Source organism: Rissa tridactyla, chromosome 1 (assembly GCF_028500815.1).
Source record: "Rissa tridactyla isolate bRisTri1 chromosome 1, bRisTri1.patW.cur.20221130, whole genome shotgun sequence".
NCBI classification, from domain to species: Eukaryota; Metazoa; Chordata; class Aves; order Charadriiformes; family Laridae; genus Rissa; species Rissa tridactyla.
This window is the reverse complement of record NC_071466.1, coordinates 177,824,999-177,848,742: the sequence shown is the minus strand read 5'-3', so window position 1 is coordinate 177,848,742 and position 23,744 is coordinate 177,824,999. Positions and strand designations below refer to the sequence as shown.

The 23,744-nt window shown below is 38.5% G+C and overlaps 2 protein-coding genes across 3 annotated transcripts; one reads left to right on the top strand and one right to left on the bottom strand.

Moving 5' to 3' along the window:
* Positions 1–97: 97 nt before the first annotated feature.
* Positions 98–8,554, bottom strand: CCDC107 (coiled-coil domain containing 107). 2 transcript variants are annotated; one of them, XM_054221597.1, is made up of 7 exons: positions 8,334–8,554; positions 5,228–5,433; positions 3,922–3,988; positions 3,237–3,311; positions 2,497–2,587; positions 1,223–1,332; positions 98–624 (listed from the first exon to the last, which is right to left on the bottom strand). In XM_054221597.1, the coding sequence occupies exons 1-7, from the start codon at positions 8,500–8,502 to the stop codon at positions 350–352; spliced, it is 993 nt and encodes a 330-aa protein (XP_054077572.1). In that variant the 5' UTR covers positions 8,503–8,554; the 3' UTR covers positions 98–349. The 2 variants fall into 2 exon arrangements, with proteins under 2 accessions (XP_054077572.1, XP_054077581.1); XM_054221606.1 differs by lacking the exon at positions 3,237–3,311 and having other exon boundaries at positions 8,334–8,553.
* Positions 8,555–10,061: 1,507 nt separating this feature from the next.
* LOC128909518 (GLIPR1-like protein 2) lies at positions 10,062–17,696 on the top strand. The gene is given in 6 exon segments (XM_054201329.1): positions 10,062–10,139; positions 10,723–10,968; positions 12,953–13,056; positions 16,290–16,375; positions 17,420–17,446; positions 17,542–17,696. Coding segments are annotated over 6 exon segments (696 nt in total).
* Positions 17,697–23,744: the final 6,048 nt, after the last annotated feature.

The window sequence follows — 23,744 nt, the reverse complement described above, 5'->3', positions numbered from 1 at the left end:
TGCTTACTAGTTACAAAACATTTATGAAACATCTATCCTTTATAGTCTTAATTACAAGAAATTCTAATATTTTAGTGAAGCATCAGATATAATTACAGTGCATTATATACAGAATACAGAAATATTTTTATAGGACAAAAATAAATAGAAAAAAATATGTAAACATCCTGAGTGAAATTCTGCTGCCACTCAAGTCAGTTACAGAACCGTCAGATACAAGCACAGACAGTATTTCGTTCCTCTTTTTAAAGCATATAGCAGCGCACATAACTTAATTCAAAGAGTTTAAAGTGCATACATTATAAAAAAAATAATTCATAAGCTTTTGAGAGTTTTACATATGCAGATTTCATTCATATCTATTACGTCTCCTCAATCCTCTCTCTTCTGATTCAACGGCATCTTTTTTTATCATTTCTTGGTCTTCTACCACATCTGACTCAAACTGGTGTACTTCACATTCATCACATATTTCATGTTCTTCTATTTTGTAATCATTATCAACATCCTCAGGCAAATCTTCATTACTGTCATCTTCTCTGTCATCTATGTCTTCCTCTTGAGAATGTTCAGCAAATGACTGAATGAGATCTTCAAGTTTCTCATTACAAATGTGGCTGACACCTTATAATTCACACAAAAAAAATCAAAACGAAAATTTAAATAAGTAGGAAGGGTCCAAATGTCGGGGTCCATTTAGAAGCAGAACATTTATTTTCTCTCTTTTATTAAGATTCAATTAATGCAAAAATTACCCAAATTTCTAGTGAACCATTCTTAGCATTTAAGATTTGTCTTGGATTTCTCTTAGTCTCCAGTTTAAACTAATATGCAATGTGCTGTTTTGTGTATCATGCAAACATTGGCCACAGCTTCAGAGGTCCCCATCTGGGAATCCTCAGACTAATGTTAGTCTAATACGAACCGACTGCTCAGGAACTCATATTCAAGAAGCCCGTTTCAACAGAGCAGAATGTGACTGTGTGGTCTATGCTATTTCAGTGTCTTTTAGCACCTATTCTTAAAAAAAAAATAATCATGATGTATCAAAAGTCTGAAATAAGGTACACCTCAAACAAGAAGAATGGTACTCCTCCAGAATAAAATTAATTCCACACACATTACCTAAGATGCAAGAGCTGAACGTTATTATAGTAGAGATCTGTTTATTATTTTAAAATATAAACCTCTTAGTTATCTATCCTGCTGGAAATCAAAGTACCTTTCATCTTGTTTTCTGATTTATCCAATCCACTTTCTTTCATCAGTCGTCTAATTGATTGGAGCTGTGTCATTATTTCATCCTTCTGCTCACAAGCTAGCGCATTAACACTAGAAAAAACGACAGATGTCAACAGCGGAAAGATTACCTTGGAAGTGAGTGCTTAATAATAATGCACAAGATCGGTATTTATCCAAGGAAGGAAATACTGCATAGTTGAGTTAGCAACACGTTTAGGTCAAGCTTTTCTTTGAGGACTGTTTCTTGGTAGTGAATAATCTAGTCACTGAATTCTAACATTGGAGCCCCAATGGCCAACATTGAGTAATGACTACTGAAAGAAACAATTATCTAAAGTAATTTTATTTTTAGTACAACAATGCCTAATACAGAACTCTGCAGTTCAGAGGCTTTTCTCATTTATTTCAGATTTTGTTCACTCACTCTCCTCCCCAGCGTTATTAGAAATTTGTTACCCAAATTGGTCAGTGAATTTGTGGCTTAATAGTTTCAGCACATATAAAGTTCAGAAGTACACTAAAGGAACAATCATAAAATTCTGCATTTTTTTAAACTAGACTTCATGAAGGATGTCAGTCCTTCATAGATTGACATGATGGATTGCATCCATGCATGTCATGTCATGCATCCATTCATCCATGATGCATTGGATGGAAATCCAATGGATTGCATGGATATTTTTATTTCCAGCAGATGGGTAAGGCACTAGCTTTTTAAGAAAAGAACATCTCTAAAACTACAAGGTTATTCCCTTGTTACACTACAATAGAGAAATTGTATTTCCTGAAACACACACAATCACCTAACAAGTTCATTTCAAAACACAAAAATAAGCAGCTATACCTTGATAAATAGTTTTGTCTTCTAATTATATACAAAGGAAGAAACTCTGCTACCAGAAGTGGAATTCCCACAAAGGCAAATGCTACTGAGCTTAAGTATTTTTTCAGTATGAATCTCCTCAGTCAATATTAAACTTTAACTTGTTAAGCCACAGCAACGTGATCGTAAGTCTGAGCTTTTGCATTTATGTTTGGTGAACAAGAGATGGGAGGTGTCTGGGGAAAAGACTGCAAATAGCAGAAGAGGTATTACCTGCAAAAGACTACAGAGACAATAAGTGATTAAAGAAGGTTCCTAAACGCTGTTCCCTGCCTATACATAAAGAACATTTTAATAATTCTTTGCTACCATTTTGGAGAACTTCAATTCACAGAAAACAATCCTAACTGAGATATTTTAGAAACACTCACCAGTTTGACAGTGGATCCAACTGAGTCAATAAAGAATTTAACATTTTCTCTGTCTGTGCTAGATGCTGCTCCAGTTCTAAAAGCTGGTGCTCTAACAAAAAACAAAAGCAAAAAAAAAAAAGCGAGGGAGGGAGAGGGAGGAGGAGAGAGAGAACATTGTAAAAAATGTATTTACAATACCAAAAGGATATTAATTTGTATTTTTGGTTAGGCAGATTCAAAACCAGGTTTTTCTCCCCTCTATAAAATTCTAGAATATGAAAAGGGAGTGGTGGGGGTAAGAACAGAAGCCTTGCTACGTATGACCAGAAGTCCTTCTCACCCAATAACCTGTCTCCAATAGTGCCCAAACAGAGGACACCTTAGTAGAAACTGAGCAAGAATGTGGTGCTCACCTTCCCAGCCTCAAAAACTATGCAGTTCCAAGATTTCCTGAGGTATAAGCAATGTATTTATACTTAATATACTGTCGTGAACTTGCCCACTCACACCTCACAAATATATTCAACACTTAATGCACTAGAGTTGAGAGGAGTAACTCCTCCTAAAATACTATTAAACTTTGAAGAAGAATGCAACACACAAGGATGGTGAGTAGGTAGGGTACCAAATCATTGCTGAACCTGATTACAGATCTGGTGTACAGAGACACCAAAAGACACTACTAGTTGTTTAATTAACTAAAAATGTCCATACAAGGGGAAAAAAAGAAGTATGAAAACATCTCAACTTTGATGTGCCATAACTTTTTCTCCAAAGGGAAGCCCACTTCTTGGCACGTGCAGCATAGACTGAATCAGACAGTCCAGAATACTCTGTATCATGAAGAAAAAGATGGTATCATTTATTCTGTCTCTTCTGTAAACAGGTAATGTTTTTGACAGGTCTCTAATTTGGCCCAGAAATTCAACAGCCTCTATAATTGTTTATCCGTACTGTTCCACTATCAATACAGTTCAATTCTAAAGCAGATCATTATATCCTTTTTAAATACCCTATTAATTCTAAGGAGTATTATATCCTATTTAAACATCCTCTCCTTGGAGAGAGAGATGGGAGAGAGCATTTGTCATTTGTCTCAGTGGCCAGTCTGGCCCAAACCACGACACGTCCTATTGTACTGAAGAAAACTGACCAGGTCTTAAGTGAGAAAAACATGGAAAATTAAAAGGCAGAGAACCATACTATATTACTATAGCTGTTTTAAAGAATATTACCATCTGGAGTTTGCAAACAAACCCCTAATAAGTGTTTCCAATATACAGAATAATGAAGTGGTTTTTTGTAGGTTCCTAATTGCACATAAGTAACTTAAATGATTGTTCTCATTTAGCTAGACTGCATCAACAAAAATACGTAACTTGTTCCAGCAGGAAATATGCATCTGTGGTGAACGTATGCATTCTGAATGGGTATCTGTCTTACCTGTTTCCTTTGCCTTGTCTTCTGTACTTTTTTCCTGTTTGGAGAGACTTTCTTCATGTGACTTCATCTTTGAAAAATACAAGCATGTTAAAAGACTTCATCACTACTTGGATACTAAAAATAAAAATGCATTTAGAAATTTACTGAAATTAAATAGCAACCACAAAAATGTGCTCCATTAACAAAACCTTTTTTTTCTGCCTTACCTTCTTCCTAACATTTCTGATTTTAAGCCACGACAACAAGACTGACAAAAGTTGTCAAAGAAAGCAGTTGCTATTTCAGCTCTGGTTTTCAAAAATGAACAGAAGGAACCTTCTTGGTTATTGGATCCAGTCTTCTATCATTAACTAGGAAGTAAAACTTCTTTTATAAAGTAATAAAGATGCTATTATACAAATATATATATTTCAATTCCACAAGCACAAGCGTAAAGAATTATAACACCCAAAATACTGTTTTTATGATGTTTAAATCTTATTTACAACCTAATTAAATTTATTTTTAAAATCTAACTGGTCAGCCTCTATATTTGTCTTGCTAATCTCTTCTATTTTTCTCACATAGGAGATGATATGAAACTGACTACAGAAATAAACATGCTGCCTCCGGCTCCGTTCAGGTTTAAGGTTGGGGTTTTTTTCCCTGAATGCAAGCAAAAATGCTCCAGGTGCACTCTCAGCAGTGCAATTGCTGTAATATCTCTTACTATAATTTATATCAAGGCTGATATTTAACAAAAAATTAAACAGCTGATCATGTGTTCTCCTTTCTTAATTTACTAATGGTAAAAAAGGTATCACGTTTCATGGACAAAAATCTATGTTGCAGCTGCATGAACAAATAAGAAGTCCAAATAAAAGGTCTAGACTACTTGCTGTTCTATCTAATTGCTAATCTAAGACTTTTACTCTGCAAGAGTCATCCACCTCCTTCCCATACTCAATCTCATTGTGATGAATGAAAAGAAAGTGAAATACTGATAAGGCTTAAGTTACAGCCTCAGGTAACAGCACTGTTTAGGGTCTCAGATTCTTATCTGAGGTCAGGGTGGGGAGCAGGCAGTGTGTATGTGTGTGTAAGATTCTCACTTCTTTAAGCATCTAAAAAAAGATAAATCGAAGCCTTTGTAAGGAAGAATCAGATGTGCTTTAATTTTAACTTTGGAGCTCACGTTCAAAGTCAAACCAAGCAAGAAATGGCTTTTGGACAATCACATACATAGGCTCAGAAATGGGGAGAAAAACCCCAAACCGGTTACATTTCCTTCTGATTTCAATAATTTAATGTTTTAATTATGGCTTACCTTAAGAAATTTGTATGCTGCAAACACTCCCACTCCAAGAGCATACAACGGCATAAGGGTGAATGCCAACTCTCTACCATTTCCTCTTGTTCTCTCGCTCTTTATCTCTTTTTCCATTGCATTTCTCATCTGCTGAAAACTCTGGTAAGTATTACTGTCAGAATTTCCTGGATTCAGGTGAACTTGATGAACTGTCTGAGGACTACCTTAAAAAAATAAATTGAGAGAAAAAAGACAAAGTTAGAAAGGAAATTAAGAGTCTAATTAGTTTCACAACTGGAATTAAATTGTCTTCTTGTGTGATCAGCTTTGTTCATCACTCTTCCAAGATGAAGATGGTGTGGTCAGCCCTGCCTCCAAATAAAGTTACCAAAAAAAAAAAAAAATTAAAAATCACGCTTTCATGAATACAATAATAAATCTAGGTAGCAAAGACTCTCAGACTAAGTTTCTATGTTGCTTTACGATAAAAGTTTTAAGTTTCTTCCTTCACAGCAACATGGCAAACCCACAGCAAACCACAGATAGGTAGATGTAACAAGAAACAACTCAAAACTGGAAATTAAGGCATACTCAGAGAAACTACTGATAATGCTGAGAACAGTTACAAATTAATATTTTTCCTCTGTAACAAAGAAAGGAGTTAAGCAGAAACCAAATTCTCTAGTCCCAGAAAAAAAAGTTTTGTTGAAATACACATGCTGTGTTGCTTTTGTTATTTTGACAGTAAATTCAGTGTTATGTGGATATTACCAAAGGCTTAGAAGTGCTGTAGCTCTGCAAATCAAATATTTAGCAGGAGAAGATTACACAATAGCAAAGAGATGCAACCTTGGAGTCTGAAGTATTTTTGCATGTAATTTGCCTGCCAGAACAGGGAGCAGCTGAAAGAACAGCCAGCGTCATTGCTCGACTTAGGAATTAGGTTATTTGGTAGTTAAATCTGGGGTTCATGGACATGCACATGAAAAACAGTGCTATCAGCTAAAGAATGCAGGTGCTTGCAAAGACAGACAGCAGGTGACTGGGGAGTGTGAAGTTCTACACTGATGTCTCAACTGATTGCCTAGACTTATACTTTGAAAATTTAGCCCGTCATAACGTAACGTGTCAGGACTGAGTATGGGTAAAAACAAGAGTCACATTCTATAAAAATTCCCAAACCAAAGACAATTATGCAACTCACTCCTTGTGAATTGATATGAAACAGTGGCATTTCAAAAATTTACAGTAACATAACTTGAGTGTGCAAGTGACACCCACAATCAGGTCAAGAAAACAAGTAACATAAGTTACGACTCCCAGTTAAACTGTTTGGCTACAGCTTCTTCCAAATACAAGAGAAAAGGGAATCTAATTCTGCTAACCTAAGCTGATGCTTTGTGATAAGAGATCTTGAACGGTGTTTTAGAATTGCCTAAAATGAGTTGGGCAGAAAAGTTTTTCAAGCTGTCAGAGATGACCCTGACCCTATCAGCTGTGCAGTCAAGTCGTGCCAGGCATTACTGCAAGTTTTTCCGCATGTCATTGATCAGTTTGCAACATGTGCATTTGGAGTAGACCTTTTATCTTTATGTTTGCTTATTGGAACTTGAAATAGAAAAATTAAACACCCTAGCTGATACAGGCAGAACTCAAGCTACCTTAATCACTTAACGCAAATTCAGACAGACATTCTCCTTTCAACACAACCAGGTTTAGACTTACTAAAACAGCACTAACTAATCTGGAAATCATGTTTTAGCTCACATATAGTTTGCCCTCCTTTCAGAACGTTTCCCATTGATTACTAATTTTAAGTTAGCACTCTTTTTTCCCTTAACTTTCAGTTCTGTTTGTTTTTAATATAAATAAGGAGATTGACTAAAATATCTAACAGCACAGATGAAAAAATTCCACAGGTTACACAAATAAGAATGTGTTCAAGGGAAACACCACTTTCCTGGCACAAAGGAATCCTAACAGAGTCCAGTGTCCTGCACCAAGTATATCCCACAGAAGAAACATCAGAGTGCGCTACTGGCCAAACAGGAGAAAAGAAGAACCAACAGGTGAGAACAGCAGATTTGCCTGAAATTTATTTTACATAGTACTTAGCCACTACATCAGTAGAATCAGAGGTGCGTGAACTGTTTCTTTTTTCAAGGTTTGGTTTTAAAGTAATTTATCTATAGGAAATGACAGCTACCATAAAAATTAAAAGTAATCAAGCAAAACAGGCCACGCTAGAGCTTATGAAGCACAGTAAGTTCAACATCAGCTGGGAAGAACACAGTAGCAGCTCAAGCCTCACTTTTTCTGCCTTTGAAAGCTACTCCTGGGGACAAGCACAGACACGTAATTTAGAAGATTACAGCAACTACCTACCCCTTGGTTTACAATGCCTTGGAAGGCATCATCTACGAGTCACAGAGCTACCTCAATAAAGCAGGCTTTTTGTTAGTTACCAAAACTAAAGCGGACCTTTGGACCTTGAGCTAAATCCTCAGCTGATGTACACTAGCATTGCTTAACATATGTTTACACCACTCAAGCTTTCACAAGCAGTAGGCTCTCTAGCCCATTCAGCAGCATCTTTTCTAAAAAAGCACCCTGGACTCTTTCCAATAGACTACCTGACAAATCTCATACGATTCTGGGCTAATGTTTACGAACGGTAATACTTGGCTTCCTTATTGCAATTCACGTTAGTAGTGAGTTTTCTTCTCTGACACCCCACAGCTATTCATCTGTTGGAGTAACTAACTGTGCCCCTGCAGGCATTATTAATTAAACTGCCCCGATAAGATACGCTTCCAATAACAGGGTGCTACCTACATTCAAAAGCAATTTTCCTAAGATAGCACAGACAAAAATCAAGACAATAATAAACCACAAAAGCAGAACTTAAAGGAAGTGTGTGTGGCAGGTTAGGGCGAGCAGCTCAGCGCACAGACGCCAGCTCGGAGCTGTGTGACGAGGCCTCCCCCGCTCCACAGCCCACACGGAACACCCAGCGCCCCCCGGCAGACCAAGCACAGCCCTCTCCAGCCCTGGGGGCTCCCTTCAAGGTCCCACCTCGGAGACAGGGGCCGGCTCCGGCCTCGGGCACCGCGGCGGCTCCTACCTCTGCCGTGCTGACGGGGATCGTAACGGCCGGGGACGGCCCTGCCGCCCCGCGGAGAGCGGCCGGCCCGGCCGCCCCCTCCTCCCCCGAACATCCTGGGCATGACGAGGAAGAGGCAGAACACCAGCACCACCGAGACCACCGCCTGCTGCACCGCCGACAGCACCATGGCGGCCGCCGCCCTCCTGCCAACGAGCCGCCCGCCCGGCGCGAAGGAGAGGCGCCCGCGCGGCCGCCGCTCTCCCCTCCCGGCCGCACAGCGCCCCCTTCTGCGGGGGCGGGCGCCCCGGGCGGTTCCCTGAGGGAGAACGTTCTGGAAGAGGCGGGGGTTCCTCAGGCGAGGCCCCGGCGGCCGCGGGCATGAGGCCGTAGGTGGCCGTGGTGGCCTTGTGGCTGGTGCTGAGGGCGGTAGCCCGGCAGTCGCCCACCTTACCCAGCATCACGGATAAGGCGTTCATCGAGGACTGTGTGTGTGTCCACAACGGCCTCCGCAGCAAAGTCCAGCCGCCTGCCCGCAACATGCGTAGGGACAGGCCTGGGGGGTGGCTCCTGAGACCTGCCAGGGGGAAAGGGACAGCAGGACAAGGGGGGTTATTGTGGTGAGTGATCCCAAGGTGGTCCCTGGGTGAGGCGACCAGGGTGGCATCACTGGTTTGTGTTCAAATACCATCACGTCTGTTTGATAGGAAATACTGACAGGACCAGAGGAAATGGTCTGAAGTTGCGGCAGGGGAGGTTTAGATTAGATATTAGGAAGAATTACTTTACTGAAAGAGGGGTCAGGCACTGGAAGAGCCTGCGCAGGGAGGTGGTTGAGTCACCATCCCTAGAGGTGTTTAAGAAACGTCTAGATGTGGCACTTCAGGGCATGCTCTGAAGGGCAGAGATTGTAGGTTGTTTGGTTGGATTCGATGATCTTAAGGCTCCTTTCCAACCATGAAGATTCTGTGATTCTGTGAGTTCAGTTAATTGTAGACAGATGAGTCTAGAAACAACCAGATGCAGTGACACAGGCCAGGCTGAAGGTGTTCATGTTTCACCCAAAGAAACTTTTCCTTCGGAAGAAACAATGGTCCAACAGCAGGACTGACCCAGAAGAGTCAGGCTCCACATCAAAAGCAAGGGTATGAGCTGCAGTACTGGGACTGAAGGGGATTTCTGGTGTTAAGGAAGAGTCTTTGCTTGCCATAACCAAAACAAATCACACTCAAAAATTTGTGCTGGAAAGGGTTAAACAAAACCAAAGAAGATGCAGAAAAAGTGGACATTTATGTTTAGTCTGCTTCATAGCACAAGTGGAAAATAATGTGAGCAATGAGCAGCCCTGAGGAAGGCTTGGGAACATGCACGTAGTTGGATACTGATGGCAAAGAATGCTGTTTGCTTGGGTGGGTTCGAGGCCAGAACTGCAGTTAAGGTGGGGTCTAACCTCGGAAGTGAAGAAGCTTGTGAAAGACACCACACTTGGTTTTAGTACTCAGGAATAGGAAAAGCAGGAAAAATTATGGATAAAGGTATGAATGTAGAAATACAGTTAGAAAAAACTAAAGGCCTTAGGGAGAAAACAGTATTGGCAGCCAGTGGAGTTGTTGTAAGATCGACATAGAGACTGAGAGTGAACTGAAATGTACAGACACCAATAAACCTAGGCAATAAAACACAGGATCTTTTACGTAAGGCATAAAACTAGGTACTTTAATGGTAGAACAAACTTGCTAAAGAACAGTCATGACTGGAAGACAAATACCAAAGATTGTTCATGTTCAGGAACCAGAGGTTTTGGTAACGGTGGCAGACTGCAAAGAAGTAAGAGGTAGCAGAATGAGTTATGGGCCAAACATTGGCATGTTTACTTCATGAAGTTGTCTCTGTAAAATGCTCCAATGTGTATTTAAATCTTTACCGTAGGAGTAGTATTTTTTTCTGGAGGCTCTCTTAAAAATACTTCAAATATTTATACACCTGAATCTACAGTAGCTGTGAATTTCTATTTAATTTAATTTTTATGTACCAAACAGAAATCCTTAATTACCTGTTCTACCAAAAAAAAAAGTTTCATGTGTAATTAATTTTTTTACGTAATTTCTTATCTGAAGATAAAAGTGCATTTCAGACATCTTTTCAGTTGCTAGCAAGTGCTTTTACAAAGTTAATTTTCAACAGTGAAGGCAGAAAAACTAGCCTAATTAAATTAGTTTGTATTCTGTGCTGCAAGAGTAATGAAAATAAAACATGTAGGTACTTGCCTAAATAAGGGAAAGTATTTATTTGTGAAAGTTCAGCATATGGTATCTGTCTGTACTTTATTGCCCGACTGTTTTTATCTGATTGTTTAAGATCCAGTTGTAACTTAATATTGCGCAACTATTTCACCTTTTATGTTTTGCAGACTTGGGATGCAGCTTTGGCAAGGACTGCAAGGGCATGGGCAAATAAATGCATTTTTGAACATAACATATACTTAAGTAAGAAACATCAGTGCCATCCTAATTTCACATCTGTTGGAGAGAATATTTGGGTTGGAAGTTGTCAAGCATTCTATGTTGCTGATGCCAGTAAAGCATGGTATGATGAGGTCAGATCCTATACCTTCGCAGTGCAGAAATGTACTAAGACTTGCGGTCATTACACTCAGGTAAGAGTTGTCTTTGGTAAAATGTCCTGTATAATGCCTACCAGATGAATCGATAGGGGCTGTAAATAATATAGAGTTGTATATATGGTTTGTAGTGACTGACAGCTTTCAGTCTTTTGTAATCTCAAGCAGTGGCTGTACTGACCATTAGCCCTGCACTGGTTCACCTCTTTGTCTTGTATAATAATCTGTTCTTGTCCGCAGTATTGGCCTCACTGAAAGCCTTATTCCTCATTTCATTGTATCAGTACTACATTAACTTCATAAAATAATCATTTCAAGTTCTGCAGCTGCAAAGCCACAGAGTTCTAAATTCTCTAAGTTTGGAGCTGCGGTTTAAAAAAATCACAGTAATTGCAGAATGTCTGTGGGTACTCTTTCATAGAAATGTTAACAGAAGGAGAAAATCCAGCCAAAGCAAATTGTATTCTGTACAAATCTTGTAAAAAAAAAAGAAGGGGAAAAAAAGAGCATCAACAACAAAAGAGGCAATTTATGATATATTTCTGCTTTCTCAGTGGTAATTCGGACAAATAATTCCCCTGGGAAAATAAAGGCAATAAATCTTAAGAAGATTAGAACTAGACAATATCTTACGAAAGTCCCTTTTTCTCTTGCACAGTAAATGATAAAAAGTTATGTAGCAAGGTAGTTCTGGCATCTTTAAATTTCCTGTTCAACCTTGTCTACATAGAATTCTGGAGGGTTTTGCACATTTCTCTTGGAGTGGTCTTCACTTGTAAGCTTGCTTTCCCTTGATTAGTATTGCTTGCTCCTTTCTTGTTACACATAGTTAAGTCATATCAAAATGTTCCTGCATTTCAGGCAGTATTTCAGGCAAAATTACAAAGGAAACTAATCACTGGAAAAAACAAGCAGAGTACATGGGTTAAAGCACCAAGGCACGTGTAAAAGTACCGATGTCATCAAAAATGGTAATCAAAGACCATGCATGATCCAAGAGCTGTCATGGTCTTGAAGGCTCAGACACAAAATTGGAAATGGGTAAAATTTACAAATCATAAATGGATAGGCTGTGTAGATCTGTTAAGAGAACTACAACACAGAAATCTCAAAATGGTGGAAATCTTAAAAAAATATGGGGAACTGTTATATAAAGACCCCCGAAATGCTTAGTCCTTAATCCAGGAATCAGGTAACACCATATTAAACATTTAAGATTCTTTTCAAAGAAAGGTTATGTCTGTTGAACATAACCGGTTCTTGCAGTTATAATTGAAGAGATGGAACTTTTGGGGATGTTAAAATCGGTTTGTCAGTCTGAGGCCTGTACTTTTCACACTGGAGAGATACTGAGAGTAATCCACTGTGTCTTTTAAGTTTTCCAGAGGTGGAATGTGTGATCATCCAGATACTCTAGGTATATAGTTAAACACTTTTACCTGAATTCAGTACAATGTGGTTAGTCATATGCAGAAAGTACAGGAAGAATCTCCCAAGAAAAAGCAGATGCCCACACCGTAAGTGATAGTAAACCATCTCCTCTTAAGCATGGCAGATAACACTTGTTAGTCTGAAAATATGCAGTGCTGAAGCTTTCAGACTTAAGTTTACAGTAGATATCAGCCAGATCACTTCTAGCACACAGGAGAAGCCCTGCTTGCAGACCCGAGTTCTGAATGTTAAAATTAGTTAAAGGAGCTGTTGGGTAGTTGCCACTAATTTCCCTTTTGTCCCATGGAATCTACCCCATAATCATAAAGCCAGTGACTCTTACTGAAATTGTTCTGCAGAAGATTCTGGAAACGTACAGCATAGGCCACTTCACCTTGAGGGGTGAATATTTAGAAGTTGATCTTAAAAAGCTCACTTACCAGCAATTTCTTTCAATGTGTAAAAAGATCAGATGTTGCAAAATGAAAAAAATATGTAGGATCTCTGAAAATAATGGAAACTTTCTACATAGTAGACTAAGTTACTGTTGAGTATAGTTTTTAATGGATTTTAAATTTTTTTTTTTTAGGTTGTTTGGGACTATTCATATAAAATAGGCTGTGCTGTTACTCTGTGTAAGGAAGTTGCAGGAATACGAAATGCAGCAAATTTTATTTGCAACTATTCACCAAGGTAAGTTGCTGCTTAATGTTAAAAAAAAAAAAAAAGGCAAGCAATCAGAATGACGTTTAGTTTGGAATTGGAATGAACCCTTTAGTAAATTGGGTTCTTTATTTACTGGTAGTCTTGTAAATGCAATCAGAGAAAATGATGGTTGTCTAATTCAGTTATCAAGAGAGCCATGAGTATTATAATGCTTAGTTTTTTAATCTGTTAACTCTACTGATAAATCTCATTCTGTGCCAATCTTAAGCAAACAAATCCCAAACTTAGCTCATGCTCCACTTCATTTTTTTTTTTTTTTCGTAAGAAACAGAAGAAATGAGAAAGTTGCTGCAGGCAACTCCTGTCAGAGCTGAAATTACCTCTTACAGTTTTATACATTTTTTTTAATCGCCATTTAGCCTTTTACACCGTATTTCTTTTTCTTTTTCCCTTAGGAATGATACAAATAATAGCAGGAGTTAGATCAGTTGCTTTTCCTTTTGTGTAACTGAGCAAAAAAAAACCCCTACATTATAATTTCTTGCCTATTTAATAGCTGTGATTACACCAAATGTTATTTAAGCATTAGAAAACGGTGAATGATCAATGCAAGAAAAAGCTAACTGCAACATGGGATTTTACATTTAAATTGATGTTCTGAAAAAGCACAAGCCCCAGCCGGCGCTGTTCCTAAAGCAGGAGGGGTTTAAAAACACAGATGCAGATAGTTTTAAAATAATATAGTTTGTCTTATAGTAATGCATAGTCCATAATCAAGTACATGCATATGCAATCTGTTTGTCATTTTTAAAACATACAAGGTCAGCTCAATACTCCTCAGTACTCGCTAGCTGTCAGAAACAAATGAAACAGTAGTGATTAATTAAATTAAATGATTACTCTTAAAGAGGAAAACATAAAACACATAATGTCACTTTTTATGGAGACAGTCTTTTAGCTTCTGTGGCCTAAACCAGCAAGACAAGTGAAATTGAAGCCCATATGATAGTCCCCCATATATTTTATTTCATTTAAGTAGTATAGTCTTCAGAAGCCACCTGAAGTTCCTTGGGAGAGTGACTTTTTTTTTTCTCACTCCAGAAGTTAATTTGTGCCTTTTTTTCCCATTCCTTACACCTTCTCAATGAGGTAGTGCTCTGCAACCTAAGCCATCTGTAGATAGACGGATAGATGGATTTACTTATTTGTAATGACTAGATAGGGCTTTTTGGAGAAAAAGGCAAGGCCTTTTATCTCTCTGGATCTGTGACTGAGAGTTCTATCAGTCTTCTCAAAGAGGATTTCACAGTGGATTATGAACTGTGTGAAGTAATAGCGTAATTATCACTTACAGCAGAAGCCTTTGATACCAAGAAAGACTTGCTGAATTGCAGCTCAGGCAACATATGTATCTTCTTTGTATTGCATTCCTGCAATTGAAATGTGCATAGTCACCAAGTGGGTCTGCTTTCACACCCTTATGTGGCATTATGTTCTTGCCAGAACTTCTAGGAGCAATGCTTTGTTCTTCAGTCTTTCTTATTCTGGATTCTGAGACCTTTTTTAAGATAACTCTGTGGGCTACCGTTTGGAATCACCCATGCTGTGAATGCATATATGGACAGTCACCCACAATATATGTTACTTAACCTGTACCTTTTTATTTTTGAGATAATTGTATGTACATATATATATAGAATCATAGAATGGCTAGAGTTGGAAGGGACCTTAAAGGTCGTTTAGTTCCAACCCCCTGCCATGGGCAGGGACACCTCCCACTAGACCAGGCTGCTCAAAGCCCCATCCAACCTGGCCTTGAACACCTCCAGGGAAGGGGCATCTGTAACTTCTCCGAGCAACCTGTTCCAGTGTCTCACCACCCTCACAGTAGAGAATTTCTTCCTAATATTTAATCTAAATCTGTCCTCTTTCAGTTTAAAACCATTACCCCTCGTTCTATTGCTACATTGCCTGATAAAGAGTCCCTCCCCATCTGCCCCCTTTAGGTACTGGAAGGCTTATTATTAAGGCTTTTAACAACTCTCCTGCTCTTCTCTGACAAGTTCAAAACTTACGTTCGATTCTTGGGATCAGAAGATCCCCATTCAATTTTATTACTGCCTGGACTGCATGTCAGGGCATGTGGTTGCAATATGCCATTGGAGATGCTGCTGGAATAAAACTCAGGCCAACAGTATACCTGTAGGTGAATGTATGGAAAAGACGTTTCAAAGAATAGTAGCAAGTAAGTCGCAGATAATCTTTTGGGGTGTTCTTCTCCCTCCATCTTGCACAACAACATTATATCAGCCCTTACATCTATATGTCTGGTGGGTATCTCTTTTTTATAAATACAGATGATGCAGGGTGTAAATACAGACTTGGAATCCTGAAAAAATTATGCCAGGTCTTGGTGTGTATTATCTCCTTTGAGGAGTGCTAGCAGTGCCCACTATGGAGGTGAGTAGAGTGACAAACAAAGCTAACTTTGTCCCACAGTCCTTTGAGGGGGTTAAATCTGCCCCTGTGTTCCCAGGATTAGGCTATGAAACACAGCATTGCTTCATCTTCTTGAATGGATGCAGCATAGACTGAATGCTGTGTTTCCCATTGCCCAGTAGAATAGTATATGTGCCAGGATGATGGTGTCATTTTCAGCAGGTACATGTATAAGGAGCCTTTCTGAGAATGTGCGGTGTTAAGTACTGCAGGCTGATCTTAAACACTTCAGCTCCACTTGGGTGAAGTACTTAAGCATGTAAGGACACCACTGTCTTCATGAAGACTGCATTTGGACATTTGCGTTTTGTGGAATAGAAGTCTTGTTTCTCAAGAATTCCACAGTAAGTAGTTCACAGGATTCTTTTTTTGCTAAATAGTTTGTTTTAAGCTACTTGGGAGTGTGTCAGCTTTGAAATTTTCCACTCTAAAATACTCATTTTTCCTCAGTTAAAACGAAGGAGATGGAGATCGTAAAACGATGGAGATCCAGAGCATTCTGTTTTATTAGTTCATATACCAATGTAAAATTTGAGTAAAAAGCCTGAGTACTTTCCCATAAGAAAAATAATAGCTTTTTAAGATTCTTCTCTTTCACAGGAACAGAACAATGAAAATGAAAAGAAGGAAAATTATTCTCATGTTTTTAATGAAATGGCAGCAATTCATTGTACTTGCCATGTATTTACTTCAACAAATGATTTAAGATATTTAAGAAATCATTTAAAATTATGTGTGAAACTTTTCTTTCTCCTTTGTAGTGGTAATCTTCCAAGGAGACCATATATAGAAGGAAAATCATGCAGTAATTGTGCAAAAGGGGACACCTGTGGAAATAAATTGTGTAGTAAGTAAAAGCAAATGTAAAATGCAATATGTAAAATGAAAAAATGCAACCACCTAGACAATAATGTTGCAAGCTTTGTTTTACTCTCTCAGGTCCAGTTCTCAACTAATTTAAAACTACTCTTAAAGCCATTTACATTCAGGAAACAAATAGTTCATATTTTACTGACTCTGGGTCTCAGTGACCATTATGAAGTCTTTGTTTGATTATAGACAGGTATAATTCAAGATAATTCTTTTAACTCTGTTCTTGTCAAGAAAATGAATTAGAGTAATGAATTGCTAATTATGCTTCATATTTTGATGGAGTGAAACGTAAGAGACAGTAGGTCATCTCTCTTCAGAAAGCTCTGCACCTGACAGCTTCCCCCTGCTGGGAAGTCACAAGCTTGAAGCTTCCTGTGGGCAAAGTTGGGACGTACGTTTTTAAGTTTCATTTAATAAACTGGGAGTAAGGCTTGTGTTTTCCACTTAATGGTTAGTTATTATATTTGCTCAGTATATATGTTAGTATAGCTTTAAAAACATTGAGCAGTCATGTTGGTCTTCAGTTTTAGGTAGCAGACACCTCTGAAAAACAGACAGAAGGAGTACCAGGTTGTGTCTGATCCCAGGATTAGGCCCCACTTACTTAGGAAACAGTTTGTCTCCTGTTCTCATCCATAAAATTGTATTTGATAGTATTTACTAGCTCATGAATATATTCTGAATATTAAACAGTATTTAATATTTTAAGAAAGACAAAGGAGAGGGGGTTCAAACTGAAAATAAAGGGGCTGTATAATATGTCCCTCTCCCCCATCCATGTCATTGTTACAAACAATAATAGCTTTACGGAAACATAATATTATGAAGTATTGTTTTTAGGTTTTATCAAAACACTTCAGCTTTTGTTTTATTTTTAAGGTTTATCAATGGGAATTCTCAGAGTTTCAAATCTATTGATTATAAATCTGATGAGTGTGTTTTAGCTAGCTAGGAAGGATTTAAGGAGAGAGAAATCATGGCTGGCTGGTAAAACTCTTTATTTTTTCCCCTTTTCCAGGAAATCCAGAACATGATAAAATTATCTGTACGTATTACAATTTTACACTTCTACTTACATTCCTCAGTTACTTTACATGTATGTACTCCCAGTGAATCTTATATTTATATGCTTATTTATAGATTACTCAGGATGACACCCCCGTTGGGAGTTCAGAATTGTGTGCAATGAAGCATGCATCGCAGTTGCAGTTTTGAGACCATTGCTGATGTTTCTTGCCTTTGTAGCTGTTTATTTTATAAAAAAACGCTTTACAAACATGCATATGTCCACCTAATTTGATTTGAAATACATACTATCTTCTGAAGATACTTGATAATGAATTAAGCAAAAAGGTAATACTGACATGACTTTAAAGACAACTTTTGTTGACAATGATTCTGTTGCTATTATTTTGTCCTCCTTAGAGAAAGCTAACATGCCAAAGAAAGTGAAATTATATGTGGGTAAAACCCATATTGAGAAAATACTAAGCTAAAGATAGTATCCGGTAAGGTTTGGAGCCTTATTTTTAAATACCAAATTTCTCAAAACAGTGACATACTCTATTCCTGGAATTCAAGGAGAGAAGTATGTCTTAATTAAACAACTGTTACAATTCATACTAAACCAATATTTGAAATAAAAATTGCTTAGTTTTGATGCTGAGAGAAAGCTAGCGTATTATGTACTCAGTCCGGTTTCCTAGAGTGATAGAATGTTCTGAATAAAATGTATAAAGTAAGGAAGATTTTATAGAAAGATGATTCTTCAGTAGTCTGCATGTTGGTGAAGTTAGTGCAACTTGGTATTTATAAGCTAATGCATTTATTGTTCCCCATTCAAAATGTGAAGCTTTAGATTTATTATTAAGTATTTTGTTCCTAGCTCCCTGTAAACCTTGTGCTTAATTTTATTTTTTTTGTTCCTTGTTTTAACATGTACCGTTACTTACACATAGCATATTTCCTGTTTTGTAAGTGTTATGAAGTTTTAATAATAAATTTTCGTTATTTTATCTTGAAACTTGTTCAGATCCATTTAATCAACACAGATTTTAGTCTTCTATGTCCAAGACTTGAAGTCTTTCTTTAATATCCTTTAATTTCACTTTCTCCAAAAGACAGATTAAATTTATACAAGAATCTGAAGCTTTTTTACCAGTATAGCAAACTAGGTTTTTTCCTGATTGTATCTTAGTCTTTTCTAGTGAATGCCAATGTGACTGTATGAAAGTTCATTATTATTAGGTAATGTTTTACCGTTATTGTAAAATGAACAAATAAAAATACCCCACAAATTCTGCTGTTTTTTTAATGTTCAGAACTCCAGTTGAGCTTAAAGGAAGCTTCTGTGAATTCAACTTTAGGAACTAATTTGTCTTATACTTTTCATTCTTGATGTGTGACTGACAATTTAGATCTAAAACATTCCAATTTATTATCTAAATCTATACTGATAATTCCATTGATTATATAAAACCCCCTTATTGTACATCTCAATGAAAACAGATAAAATTAGGCATGTGCTAGCTATTTCTTCTGTTTTCTAATCTAAAATTACTAAAATATAGAACAGATTTTTCAAATACAAGTTTTATTATTTAAAACTTGGATTACATTCTAAAATCTAGAAGCCTAATATTATATACCTAAAATCATAAATAGGTGGCTCCTTACATAGTAAATTGTGCACTATGAAAGTTCCTGAGCAGGAGCCTTTCCCATTGGTTTACCTGGAAGTTGCTGATATTCACTGTCTCTGAAGATAAAATCATTATTTAGGTGCCTTGTTAGGGTTGGAAAGCTTACCTCAGAGCTAAATTTCAGACATCTGTAAGGAATATAAGTTTCCTTAGTACCTGAAATGCAAAATTTGGTACTACAATAAATCTCTTCCGAGTTTTAAAGTGTTAACATTGCATAGGATGCTGCTTTTTTTACAAACAAAACCCCCCATTTATGTTCAGTTATTAAAACGTAAGTTTTCCTACTTGTATCTGTGATATAGCCCAGAAGAAATTCATATCTAACACAGTAATTCCTATCCCTGAGAATAACTGCTGTGACTTTTAGTATCTCCGTTACAGTTAGGACTGTAACAATTTGAGTATGCCTTGGAGAGAAGGCAAAGTTGGAAAAGAGCTCTGCAGTCTCCCAGAACTTCAGAAAAGCCTCAGTTCCTCCTGGCCATATTTATGCCAAGCTGATAATAGGCCTTTCATCTGAGATACAGTTCGAGTGTTTTTCCTGAGCTAAGCAGCGTGGAATTTGCAGCACTGAATGATGTGCAGATAGTGGTGCCATCAGATCCTGTTTCAATAATGGAAGTAGTTTTCCATCCATGAAAATATTTTTTCATTCTGCTTTCCTGAACTCATGATATTAGGTTTCTGTCCTCAGTACTGTTTCTTGTGGTCTTCACACAAAATACATATGGTTTGCCCCGTTCCCCAATTTGGTGTCTTTGTGAGGAAATCTAGCTGAGAAGATAGTTCATTCCAAGATCCCCTTTTTAAAAACAGCATGAATGTGAACTAGTGGCTTGCTGTATCTTCTCTCAGGAGATTTCCAAGTACTATTCCATAATATTCCAGTAGTATTGTAGCAGTTCTTGAATTTTCCCACATCCATAGGGCTGCCATACACCAACCATTTCTGGCGTTATCCTGTGAAAAGAGGCTTAGGATGGACAGCAGAAAAGCTGCCTCATTTTTCAAACGCCTTGAATTTAAAAAGAGAACAGGTATGACACATGATAGTAATTTAAGTTCAAGAAATTTAAATCATGTATGAAGTGCAAGGAAGATAAGCAGAGATCCAGTCCAGCTAGGCATATACTTGTACTCTACAAGCTTCCTGTATCTATGTTGTTGAGATCATGCTAAATACTTCATCCTGCATAGCCTGCTGAAGCTTTGGCTCCATCAAGGAATCACAGAATCACAGAGGGCTGAGGCTGGAATAGACCTCTGGAGGTCATCTGGTCTAACACCCCTGCTCAAGCAGGGCCACTTAGACCTCATTGCAGCAGCCCATGTCCAGACGGCTTCTGAATATCTTCAAGGATGGAGACTCTGCAACCTTCCTGGGAAACCTGTGCCAGTGCTTGGTCACCCTCACAGAAAAAAAGTGTTTCCTGATGTTCAGAGGGAACGTCCCGTGTTGTGGTTTGTGCCTGTTGGCTCTTGTCATGTCACTGGGCACCACTGAAAAGAGCCTGGTTCTCGTCTTCTGTGCACCCTCTTTTCAGATATTTATATGGTTCAAGAGACTGCTGTCCTCCAGAGCACCATCACTGCCTGTCCATCTTCCCCTCACTATCTTTAGCAGAGCTGTCGCCAAAGGGAGGAGCCAGCCGTTGGTGAGTGCTTCATGCTTCGCTTACCCTTTGGCTGAGGGAAGGGAGTGAAACAGGCTGTCCTTGAGGGGCAAAGTAGATGTGATAAAGGGCCACCTTGACTGGTGGGAGGTGGACACCACATGGGAGAGAAGACCTACCAACCTCTGGTGCTTTGGTCCCTATGACGTCCTGGTACTTTGTTGGGAGAACGCAGCAAGCTCAGGCTGAGGGGCATAGTTGCAGTAAGCAGCACGGTACAAATCCCCCTAACCAAAACTGCAATCCAACCATGTACTGATGACCGCCCCCGTTAATTGTGAGGCTGTTTACAGCCTCATTATTACAAAATATTTGCAAGATGTTTTTAGCTTTTAATAAATACAAAATAGTTTATTGTAAAATAATTCTTGTGGAAATCCAGCACCACCACCATCCTTTCATTTAACCTGTTTTCTGCCCTGAGATGAGACCGTGTAATAGAAGAAGCAATGCGTGTCAGAATATGAGTTTATTCACAGGTCTGGAAGGCCAAGAGATCTTGCAGCTGCCTGAAACCTGTGGACAGAACAAGAAAAACCAGCAGGTCCACCCCTATTTGCTCAGCTGAACCTAGTAAGTCAAGGACAAATGGACTCTCTCTCCAACACAAGTAACAGTACTCTGTGGGGAAGCTGATGATTTGAGGACAAAATTAAATGTAATTTTACAGATTCCCAGGCATCTTGGATACCTGTAATAGTCTGTAATCCACCAGCCTTTATTCGTCTGACTGAATCATACATTAAGGAAAAACTAAAAATCTGAGGTCTTACTTTTCCAGCCCTTTTAAACTGAAGGCAAGTGAGAAATGAGAAAGGGGGATGTAACCATGGGGATTTTTTCAAAACCATTGGGCTGTACAGCTTCCTGCCCGTACTCAACTCATTGTGCTAAATTTCACTTGGGATCCATGCCATGACAGGCAATGCTTATATTGCCCAGACAAATAGAATATGATATCCGAATCCCAAAGCTTAATTTTCATCTGGTTTACAAGATCCACTGATTAATGGTGGCAAAGGTTTATAACTCTCTTTTTGTTAAAATGTTCTTCATTGATGCTTGAGGGCAGGCTGGGCTTCTGCTTTAATTACAGATAGAGTCACCAGATGGAGCCAGAGTCATCTCTGCAGGAAAGCATCTTATGACTTGGACTATCCTGCATATATCAAAATTTCCTACTTCGTAAAGCTCTCAGTTCAGTTTCCAAGCACAGAATTTCAACTGCCTGCATATAAAACTGCAAGATCACTGCATTGCTAAACTAATGGTGCAGTTTTAGTGCGATGATAATTTTTGTGCAGATTGCATGTAGTTGTAATATAATCATGGGTTTACATTGTCTAGCTGGTCAATGGCTTTAGATTCTCATAGATTGTACGGGCATTATTAGAAAAGAAAAAGAGAAAACGTACTTACTTTCTAGGTTTGAGGTAATATTCAGCTGGAGAAAGAATAACTGTCAGTAAACTGAACTCAGGTGGCCCTGGTTTAGAAAAGAGGCGAGATGACTTTCAAAGGAGCAAAGCAGTGGACAGGCCTTCTATGTTCAGTTTAGAGGCAGGGGAGAGGGAATTCACCATAATGATCTACACTGTCATGATTTGACCTAAGGATCTCTCCGTTACCTGGTGCTACACCCACACACACCCCATGTGTGTGAAAATGTCCAGTCCTCCCACGACCAATTCAGCTTGGTCTTTTTTTAAACATAAATATTCTTTTTTAGAGAAAAAAAAAAAAAAAGGTGATCTTACTGTGAGAGTTTCAAAGCACAGGAAACTATTTAAAAAAAAAAAAAAAAGTGGAATAAAAGATAATATTTGTTCAGTTCCCTCTCTGTCCAGGTCTTTTGTGCCTCTGAGGGCTGGTTATTGGTAAGGGCTGTGTAAGTCCTCTTTTTGTTTCTTTCCCAAAAGATGCCAAACACCAGAGGGTCCCCCCTAATTTGCCTCCTACAGCTGCGCCTGCCTTCATGAAATTGGTCAAGAAATCACGGCAGGGCTAAGAGGAGGGTGTGGAGAGTTAGAAATGCACAGACGTCCATACACAGAGAAATATTTCATTATATGCGTCCCATTGATGGCATAGATAGGTATAGGCCTGATGGCGTTGGGAAGGCTACAGCTCCTTCAGACGATCTGAATTAGGTGTACAGATCATTACAAGACTCTCTGAAGCAAATCCAAGGTATTAAGAGGGAAAAGCCATCATGCAAACAGAGAAGGCAACACCAGAATGATAATTTCCATGAGCGTCTAGCAGGATATGGCCTGACCTGCAAAACTAAGCAGGGAATCAGACCCATGGATGTTGTTTTAAATCTACAACATATTTTCTCTGTAAACCTACCTAAATCTGAGTTACAAGACCTTAGCTCTTAAAACTGTACGGTTGTTCTTAATGCTCTTGGATGTTTATACAATTTGGTTTAGGTTTGGAAAAAATCCAAGCAGCTTGTAGAAGAGTTGGTGAGACAATACAAATCCCAACCCAATCTCCCCTCCCCAAGAAGTGATCAGACTTGGAATGTTGCACCAGGAGTGCTAATTGTGTTGCCGCTCTCCTTCCAGGAGCACAGGAAGTTCCTCCAGTGATTTCGGGCTATCGGATAGTGGCAAATGGCTAAGGAAGGAGAGAATTAACACATACTCAGGCTTGGGATTTCCAGACTGGACTTTTGTTATACACCAAACCAGGTCAGAAGGTCTGTTCTGCAGCAAGGTGCTGTTCAGGAACTTGTTTTTTTCTTGTGTTGAGGTCAATTTTCAATATATGCTGTTTCCCTAATTCTGTTTATTCCTAGAGTAATTCTGAAATAGAAGCAAGGTCCTGCAAAATGATTGTAACCGAGCTGCTATGACTAAGCTATACTGTAGGAAGATCAGCTGAACAGCAGATTTGTATTTTGTCAAAGCTGTGGTTTTTATGGCTGATGCAGGTTTTGGGAAAGCTGTTCTGCAGC